The 10,401-nt window shown below is 39.1% G+C and overlaps 1 protein-coding gene across 1 annotated transcript; it reads right to left on the bottom strand.

Annotated features, from left to right (window-relative positions):
* Window positions 1-9,546: 9,546 nt before the first annotated feature.
* On the bottom strand, window positions 9,547-10,194 carry LOC124453935. Its single transcript, XM_047004761.1, has one exon. The coding sequence runs from the start codon at window positions 10,192-10,194 to the stop codon at window positions 9,547-9,549; it is 648 nt and encodes a 215-aa protein (XP_046860717.1).
* Window positions 10,195-10,401: the final 207 nt, after the last annotated feature.

The raw sequence follows: 10,401 nt of genomic DNA, 5'->3' as shown, positions 1-10,401 counted from the left end.
CTTCACCGAATAAGTAAAAAAACCATAAGAGTAGTGATATTTTACTGATGAATTTTCCTTCCACTTTTCTACACCTCTAATGTTTTTTCACAGAGTCAGACTAGAGTCAATCTCAACATGGATTTCTCTTTTGAAACTGGAAAGACGTTTTTACTCAAAAAAATTATCCAAAAACCTGTGTTTGACTATATTTCCAGTATATAGCCTCGTTTTCGTTCAAAAATATAGTCTTTAGTTCATTGTGATGCTTAAAAAATTAAACTGAAAACAAACTTGAAAGGCTTGTTATAGACTTACAAATTTTGTTTTACTATGGATTCACCATATCCTAATAAAAGATAAAGTACTTACCCGCTATAATATTATTCGTTTTCAAAATGGCGGCCATGCTTAAAAAGAGTTGGAATACATGAATAAATTATGAGTAATTTGAAGTGTATTATACACTACAAACATCTTGATACTACAAATGAAATAATTACTGGAGTGAATGAAGATACTTATAAAAAATTAAAAGAAAGTAAAGGTGCTCGGCTTTCTTTGGGTGGTGAATATATTCACAAAGAACAAATTGAGAATTTGCCAAGTTCATTTAATGCTGAAACGCAAGGTTTCCATCGCCAGTGTTATCAGAAGTTTACGACTGCTGTTTCCGTTTTAAAACGAAAAAGTTTCGATGCCCCAGATAAGAGGCAACGGCGGTCTGGTCAACTTCCAGCTACTTTAATTCCAGACATTTGCATGAAATGCAAGTCTTCGAAGCCAATAACTGTCAAGGGTAAGAAGTATTTTCCAAAGAATATCCTAACGATTTCTGCATGCGATTCTATAAAACGCTGCTAAACTCCACAACGATGAGGACTTACTTGTACTTGTTGCCGACGACGACCTCATTGCCAGGGAGTTCAAAATGCACGAGAAGTGTTACAGAGATTACACACGCATATGTACGAAACAGAACACTAATGTTGAAAGTAATTGTACATCGACCAATGATGAAAACGACGACAGCAAAAACGATTTGAATACCTATGCCAGTTTGTGCAAAATCGCATTATTGACGGAGAGCAATCACTATCGATTAAACTTCTAACTGAGGTATATGGGCTCGATGAAGAAAACTGTAGAATGAGGGGCAAAGTAAAGCAAATGCTTATGAAACATTTTGAAGGTGAACTTCTGTTTGTTACCATTGCTACTAACGAGGCTCAAGTTGTTCTTAGCAAGAATGTTCTAACCAATACAAAGAAGGTTAGTGTTTTGAAGCAGAATAAGGATTTTGTTTTGAAAGAAGCCGCGAAAGTTATCAAAGATGATATCGACTTGCTAATTCAGACTGCTCCAGAGTTACCATGGCCACCCACTGTAGAGTCGCTGCAGTAGGAAGACAGACAACCTCCAGAAAGCTTGCGAATGTTTCTTACAACTTTACTATATTCAACAGACCACAATCCTAGGGAGGAAGTCATCCGATACGTTGACTCGTTTGCTCAGGACATTCTTTACGCTGTGTCCAAAAGAAAGTTTCTTACCCGAAAGCACATATTACTTGGAAATTTATTGCACAGCATCACTGGCTTGAAATCATGTTTCACCAAATTGAAATCAAATCATGTTTCACCAAACATAAAGACAAAACAACAATTCATGATACAACTGACGCGATCTACATGATACCATGTAAAGACTGTTCAAAGCAATACATAGGACAAACATCTAAGAAAATTGAAACAAGACTCACAGAACACAAAAACGCCATAAAACGACGAGATCCGAACTCACTACCGGCAGAACATACCCACGGAAACAACCACACATTCGACTGGACAGAAACTAAAGTACTCGGACGTGCACAGACTAAACACGCACGCGAATTTAAAGAAGCTTGGCAAAAGATGGTATACAATTAAAATAAAACATTAAGAAGAGGAGAAGTCCGTTTAATGCATTTAGGATTTTTTGAATCATTAGTGGTCAAGTAGAGCGTGACTGTCAGTTGAAGAAATTGTTTTAAACTTTTTTGCTTGTTCTCTTTCAGGTGTTGAGAATGAAAATGACTTCAACTGGCTAGCACAACTTAGATAGTACATTGGGGTAAGAGATGACATAAGAATTTAATCTACGATAGCTTTGTAAGACACGACTTTAGCTGGTTAGAACAACTTCGATACTACATCGAGGTTAGAGACAACATAAAAGTGTGATCCTGCCATAGCAAAGTAAGACATGACTTTAACTGGCTAGCAAAACTGCGAGACTACATTGAGGTAAGAGATGACACAAAAAATGAGTAGATAATAGCATTATAAGGCATGTTCAGTGTTTGTGGACAGAAACGTCAATTTAGTGAAATTTCTAAGATTTTCCCCCTAAAAATGTTTCTCCTACTGAATGTTTTCTACTCTTCAATTGAACCAACCAAGACTTCACTCAAGTTGGTTAAAAAGTGTTGGCTAAATCTGGTCGTGGATTGGCCGATGAATTTAACATATACCACTGGCCGATTGCTAAATGATTTATCCGTAGCGTCCTCTTCACGGAATGATGTAGATATTTTTGATTTAAATTACCGAACGTTACCCCATGATCACATCTCACATCTCACATGTAGGAAGGCAATATGACCACTTGTATGATCAGTGCTCAGCTTCATTATGGTTACGAATATCTTGGTAACTCTGGACGTCTTGTCATCACGCCGCTGACCGACAGGTGTTACCGTACCCTCTTTGGAGCGTTGCAGATGCATCTGGGTGGGGCTCCGGAGGGTCTTGCGGGTAATGGTAAAACCGAAACCACGAAGAATCTGGCAAAGGCTGTCGCGAAACAATGCGTCGTGTTTAACTGTTCCGATGGCTTGGATTATATTGCATTGGGAAGGTTCTTTAAGGTGTGTTCTGCTCATTGATGACAGGAACCTTTAATTTGAGAAGGTTTCATGAAAGCATTATTCAGCGTTGATTGTACAAGTGCTTGTGGGCTCAAAAATCTTTCTTTTCTAAAGCATCGCTCTCTTGTAGAGCTCGAGGCCTGAATGCCTAGGTATCTCTTAATAAGGAGGATGCGCTCAAATTTTTTTTGTTTTTGCTACTGTACAGAAGCTAAAAATCAGTTTTTCAACCCCGCCTTCTCCACGGTATCCATCAATATACCCATGCATATTCTGTCTCCGACTTGTGACGCAACGTATTTTTTTAACTTTGTGTATCAGGATTTGTACAGACCTTGAATGTCCTTGAAAGTCCTTAAATTTATAAAGACGTGCTTAAGAAATCTTGAATTTTAATTTTTTTGAACAAATTTTTGTGAGCATTAGTTTCTTTTCCTGAAGTAGAGGTGAAATTTTAATCTTTGTGTTGAACCTTTGAAGCAACCAACCAACATGGCGGGCTTCGCGTTCCATGGACAGGCAATATTCGTTCACGATTTGTTAAACAAGTTTTAGTTATTATTTTCAGAAACGTGTTCGATAATTTCTAGCGTTCGTGATGTTTTGCATGAAATTCAAATTTAGATTTTCTAAAACTTCACTTGAAAGTCCTTGAAAATATCATAATTTCATTACTCTTACATTGTGCAAACCTTGGTAGAGTTGAAAGCCAGCGCAGATGATTTAAATTTACCTCTCTTCTACAAGGGATAAGGCTAAGAAAATGACTAAGAGTTGATCATAGCGGTGATGGTGGTGATGAAACTATCTAGCTCAACGCACGCTCGCCGAAGACGATGTGTGATGTTTGTGGTGACTCCACGGACTTTCTTATTTCAAAGCGCGCATGCGTGTCACTCTTGATGTTTGTGGGGGTGATTTTTGGTACCACGATTTTTTCAATTGAAAAATACTTGGAAATCAACGGTCTCAATGTCAATTGATTTTTAACCATCATAAATTGTCAAGGAGCGCTTGGGAAATCGAATGTTTTAACAACAGGGGCATAGCATCGTGGGGCTTGATGAAAATATTCAATAAATTTGTTCGCCTTGTTCCAGGGTTTAGCATCATGTGGAGCTTGGTCTTGTTTTGATGAATTCAACCGCATCGATCTTGAAGTTTTATCTATCGTTGCTCAACAGATACTCACAATTCAGATGGGTAAGATAACAGTCGAACATTTGTAGCTAGCTATCTGGCCGCTGAACAATTGTATGTATTTATTTTACAGCTATGTTTTAACTAGCTATAACCGTTATAGTATGTGTCGATTGTATCACATGAGCAAATTAATGTTCATACACATTTCATGTTGTTTGTAGGTATCGACTCTGGCAATGACACGCTGTTGTTCGAAGGAACTGAGATCAAGTTGGATCCATCTTGCGCTGTCTTTATCACTATGAATCCTGGTTATGTAACTTTTATGTTGGAAGATCTGAACTTCCTGATAACTTAAAGGTACGTGTCAAATAGTTTTTTGTGTGCAGTTCTGTCTAGTTTTGTTACCTCTTCTTCTATATTGGTACCTCTACTGCTACATTGTTACCTCTTCTTCTATATTGTTACCTATACTTCTGCATTGTTACCTCTTCCTATATATTTATATTTTCTTCTATTGTTACCTATACTTCTATATTGTTACCTATACTTCTATATTGTTACCTATACTATATATTACTTCTATATTGTTATATACTTCTATATTGTTATATACTTCTATATTGTTACCTATACTCTATATTGTTACCTATCCTTCTATATTGTTACCTATACTTCTATATTGTTACCTATACTTCTATATTGTTACCTATACTTCTATATTGTTATATTACTTCTATATTGTTATCTATATCTTATGTTACCTTCTTCTATTGTTTCTATATTTCTATATATTTCTATATTGTTACTATATTCTTTGTTACCTATATTTCTATATTGTTACCTATACTTCTATATTATTTACCTATCTTCTATATTGTTACCTATACTTCTATATTGTTACCTATCCTTCTATATTGTTACCTATACTTCTATATTGTTACCTATACTTCTATATTGTTACCTATGCTTCTATATTGTTACCTATCCTTCTATATTGTTACCTATCCTTCTATATTGTTACCTATACTTCTATATTGTTACTTATACTTCTATATTGTTACCTATATACTTCTATATTGTTACCTATGCTTCTATATTGTTACCTATCTATATATTATTTTTACCTATACTTCTATATTGTTACCCTATTACTTCTATATTGTTCTATATATTCCTATATTTATTTCCTTGTTACCTATACTTCTATATTATTACCTATGTTCTATGTTCCTATTATTCCTTCTATATTGTTATATTCATATTGTTACTATACTTCTATATTGTTACCTATACTTCTATATTGTTACCTATCCTTCTATATTATACTTCTATATTATTTACCTATACTTCTATATTGTTTACCTATATTCTATTGTTACCTATACTTCTATATTGTTACTTTCTATATTGTTCTATATTGTTTTATATATTCTATATATTATTTTTATTTATTTTTATATTCTATATTTCCTATTTTATTTATATTATTCCTATATTTCCTATATTCCTATTTTATTCTTCTATATTATTTACCTATATTTCTATATTTACCTATTCTTCTATTCCTTCTTCTATATTATTACCTATATTTCTATATTTTTACCTATATTTCTATATTGTTACCTATTCTTCTATTTATATTCTTCTATATTATTTATTCTTCTATATTATTCTTCCTATATTGTTACCTATTCTTCTATATTGTTACCTATATTTCTATATTGTTACCTATATACTTCTATATTGTTACCTATATACTTCTATATTGTTACCTATTCTTCTATATTGTTACCTATTCTTCTATATTGTTACCTATTTAGCGTTATATATAAGTCTTTCGTATGAGCTCTGAACGTGAGTTCAATGTACTAGAACGCTATTAAGTTTTGTGATTATTTTATTCACTAGCGAAGAAGTTATTTACAACAGTCGTGAGAGTTCTATCTGTTAGAATTTATTTACAGGCTTTTTATACATTTGGTTAAAGAAGGTGCAGTTATTACACAGTGGATAATGTACTTGAAATTTGAGTAGTTTTACGTAATTATAAAGTTAAGTGCGTAAGTTTAAGTAGCGCGTTTGAGTAAGTGTAAGATTGGCTATTTCCTCTATTGCTAATACATGAATCTAGATGAGTGATGTACGCACGTTATGTACGTCACTACAGGAGCCCCCGGCTAGTGTCAAAATTAATGAAATTAATGAGAAACGATGGAAATATAGCGTTGAGGTAAACTGACACAGCGACCAGAGCGGGTTTGTTTTATTTGTGGTGCTGTAGTTTGACAGTTCTCTCTTTCTTGGCAGCTTCTTCCGTATGGGTGTGTCCAGGGCACTGGGCGTAGGAGGAGCGAGATGTGCAGGCTTGAGACGATCTATGGATACGTTATCGGTGCGATTTCCGAGATCAACTTTAAAATGTTTGTCTGAGCGGGAGAGAATTTTGAATGGACCGTCGTACGGTGGCTGTAAAGGTTTTCGGACTGCATCGCGCCGGACAAACACGTGTGTTGTGGTGTGAAGATCGATCGGAATGTGATAAGGTCTTGTTGGGTGACGATCTGGAGGTGGTTATAAATCACGGAGAGTGCGTTTAAGACGATCAACGTAGGAGGTAGGATGGAGGTGTGAGGTACGAGAATTATGGTGGAAAATTCACCTGGTAAACAAAGAGGTGTGCCGTATACGCGTTCAGCAATACTGTGTCCAAGATCAGTTTTTAGAGCGGTGCGAATGCCCAGGAGGACAAGAGGTAGACGTTCACTCCAGTGGTTAGGATCATTGGTGGCTTTCAATGAAGCTTTGAGTTGACGATGAAAGCGTTCAACCAGACCATTAGCGATGGGGTGATAAGCGGTGGTGCGTATACGTGTTGACCCAAGAAAAGACGTGAGAGAAGAGAACAGTTGGCTTTCAAATTGTGCACCTCGATCGGTGGTGATAATTTTAGGAACACCAAAACGGGAGATCCAGTGGGTGACAAAAGCTGTGGCGACCGTGGTGGCGGTGATGTCAGAAATGGGAATGGCTTCAGGCCAACGAGTGAAACGGTCAATGCATGTAAGTAGATAAGTAAAACCATTTGATGGCGGCAGGGGACCAACTATGTCGAGATGAACATGGGAAAAACGGTCAGTAGGTATTGCAAAAGTGGAAAGTGGGGCACAGGTGTGCCGATGGATCTTGCTGCGTTGACAAGACAGACAAGTTCGGGTCATTTGTCGTACATCACGGTTCATGTTGGGCCAGAAATACCGATCGGTGATCAAACGTTGAGTGGCTTTTATTCCTGGATGAGAAAGGTTGTGAAGGGCATTAAATATGGTTTGTCGGAACGGCGAAGGAATGAAAGGGCGTGGCCTGCCAGTGGAAACTTCGCAAATGATAGTCTTGTCGGAAGCGGGTATCGAACAAATTTCGAACACCAACGAAGAAGAAGTTTTGCTTCGATACTGTATAAGCTCAGCATCGTCTTGTTGAGCCAGGGCGATATCTTCTATGTTGATCTGGTCAGAAGAAATGACAGAGGAAACGCGGGAAAGGGCATCGGCCACCGGATTCTGCTCACCTTGGACATGACGGAGGTCTGTGGTAAATTGGGAGATGAAATCGAGGTGACGAATTTCTCTGGGAGAGTGGCGTTTGGTATTGTTATGCAAGGCATAGCACAGAGGTTTGTGGTCAGTGAGAACATAAAAAGTTCGTCCTTCAAGGTGGTGACAAAAATGGCGTATGGCAAGATAGATGGCAAGAAGCTCTCGACCAAAAGCACTGTAGCGAGTCTCTGCTGGTTGTAAGCGTTTAGAAAAGAAACCGAGTGGTTGCCACATGTTGTTCACTTTTTGTTGTAGAACAGCTCCTACAGCGACGTCTGAAGCATCGGTCATAAGGCAAAGTGCGGCGTTGGGTTGTGGATGAGCCAAGAGTGCCGTATCTGCCAATGCTGTTTTGATTTTCTTGAATGCTGATGTAGCAGAATCAGACCAGTCAAGCTTGGAAGGTTGAGATTTCTTATGAGAATCCGATGTGCCCAGCATATCGGTGAGAGGCTGAACAATACCAGAGCAGTGCGGAATAAAACGTCGGTAGAAATTTACGAGACCTAGAAATTCGCGGAGCTTGCGGAGAGAATCCGGTTGAGGATAATTGCGGATAGCTTCGACTTTTGAGGGAAGAGGTTGGATGCCGTTAGCATTGACCATGTGACCAAGAAAGTCAAGAGATGTTGCTCCAAAACAGATTTTGAGGATTGATGATAACACCATACTGACGAAGACGAGTAAAGAGAAGGCGGAGGTGTTTTCGTGTTCGGAGGTGTTAGAGCTAGCAATTAGTATGTCATCAATGTAAACAAATACAAAGTCAAGGCCACGAGTGACTTCGTCCATGAAACGTTGAAATGTTTGAGCTGCATTACGGAGACCAAAAGGCATATGGGTAAATTCGAAAAGACCAAATGGTGTCGTGACAGCTGTTTTGCAGATGTCTTCTTGTGCGACCGGAATTTGATGGTAAGCACGGACTAAATCAATCTTAGAAAAAAGAGTCATACCGTGGAGATTGGCAGAGAAATCCTGAAGATGTGGAACGGGATACTGATCGGGTACAGTCATTCGGTTAAGCGCACGGTAGTCACCACAGGGTCGCCAGTCACCGGGTTGTGGCTTGGTAACCATGTGGAGAGGAGAGGCATACTGACTGCTGGAAGGACGAATGATTCCAAGATCAAGCATTTGTCGGAATTCTTTTTTCGCAATGTATAAACGATCAGGTGGGAGACGGCGTGGACGTGCAGAGCATGGGGGACCTTTGGTGGTGGGTTGAGTGATCTCTGGGAAGTCTTGTAATACTGATGCAAAAGGTGTGGAGGATTGTGTAGCATGAACAAGAGAAAGAGAAGGCATTGATGTGGCGATTCCATTGACTCGAATGTGTGTTTCTGCATCAATGAGACTTCCTGAGCGAAGGTCGACGAGGAGGTTGAAATGGCGTAAAAAATCAGCTCCAATGATGGCCTGGCGGACGTCAGCAATGGTGAAGATCCATTGAAAATGGCGTCGGCGGAGTCCAAAGTTGAGGGTGATTGACCTCTTGCCGTAGGTAGCAATTGTAGAGGAATTGGCTGCCTGGAGGTCATAAGCTTGGCGTTGTCGTCGATCTGCGGAAAGTGGTGGGATGACGCTAACTTCGGCACCTGTATCGATGAGAAATCGTCGTTTGGTGGTCTGATCGGTAATGAAGAATAAGCGGCTTTGTGTTGAAGCGCCAGACGATGTTGCCGCGTCTATTGTCTGGCGTTGTAGTTTGACGGTAGCGATGTGTGGAAAGTACAAGGTTGAACACATTTGCGGGCAGTGGCGCCGAATTTGGCGTGATACCAGCAATAACCATTATTAGATGATCTGTGAGTGGGATCAGTCGGTTGCGGATTACGAGGGCGAGGTGGACGGTTATTGACATCTGACGATGAAGGGAAACGAAGATTCAGAGCCTGTACTGACGCAGCAAGATCAGAAACTGTCTTGCGAAGTTGATGAAGCTCCCAGATTTGGCAGATGTGTCAACAATAGGTTCTGTTGCCACGGTCGAAAGGGTGATGTGGGTTGTTGAATGTTGTTGACCTCTCTAATTTTATCGGCCAACTTGGCAAGGTTGTTGAGGTCAAGAGTGTCCTGTGTAGGTGCCAGAATAGCCTGAACATTGGTAGGGAGACGTTGTATAAATAATTGTTTCATGATGGAGGGGGGCAATGTCTGGGTACCAAGTAGTTGTTCCATCTTGCGAAGGAGTTGGGAAGGCTTCCGATCTCCTAGTTCTTCGCCTGTGAGCAGTTGGTGAAGTCGCTGTTGCTCAGATGTTGAGGTACGGTGGATTAACTCGCGTCGCAGGATGTCATATGGATCACGAGCTGGGGGATGAAGGATGATATCGCGAACCTCCTGAGCAATTTCGGGTTGAAGGGAACCAACAACGTAAGCGTATTTCGTTTTTTGTGAGGTGATATTGCGCGTCGTAAATTGAGCGTCAATTTGAGAAAACCAAAGTTCTTGATCGTTAGGCCAGTATGGTGGAAGTTTGATGCTGATCATAGAAGCGGTTGGTGTGACAGATGAAGAATCTGTCGTTGAAGAAGTGTTGAGTTCATCAGTTGTAGCCATTTCGCCAGTAAAGAATATCTTTCGGGGTCACCAATTTAGCGTTATATATAAGTCTTTCGTATGAGCTCTGAACGTGAGTTCAATGTACTAGAACGCTATTAAATTATGTGATTATTTTTATTCACTAGCGAAGAAGTTATTTACAACAGTCGTGAGAGTTCTATATGTTAGAATTTATTTACAGGCTTTTTATACATTTGGTTAAAG

The sequence above is a fragment of the Xenia sp. Carnegie-2017 genome, unplaced genomic scaffold, assembly GCF_021976095.1.
Source record: "Xenia sp. Carnegie-2017 unplaced genomic scaffold, XeniaSp_v1 HiC_scaffold_26, whole genome shotgun sequence".
NCBI lineage: Eukaryota > Metazoa > Cnidaria > Anthozoa > Malacalcyonacea > Xeniidae > Xenia > Xenia sp. Carnegie-2017.
The sequence above is the reverse complement of the archived record's forward strand: the minus strand, read 5'-3'. Positions and strand labels throughout refer to the sequence as shown.

What these genes read in the sequence shown, in the direction of transcription:
- LOC124453935 (XM_047004761.1), bottom strand. Translation starts at nt 10,194, where the DNA reads ATGGCTACAACTGATGAACTCAACACTTCTTCAACGACAGATTCTTCA.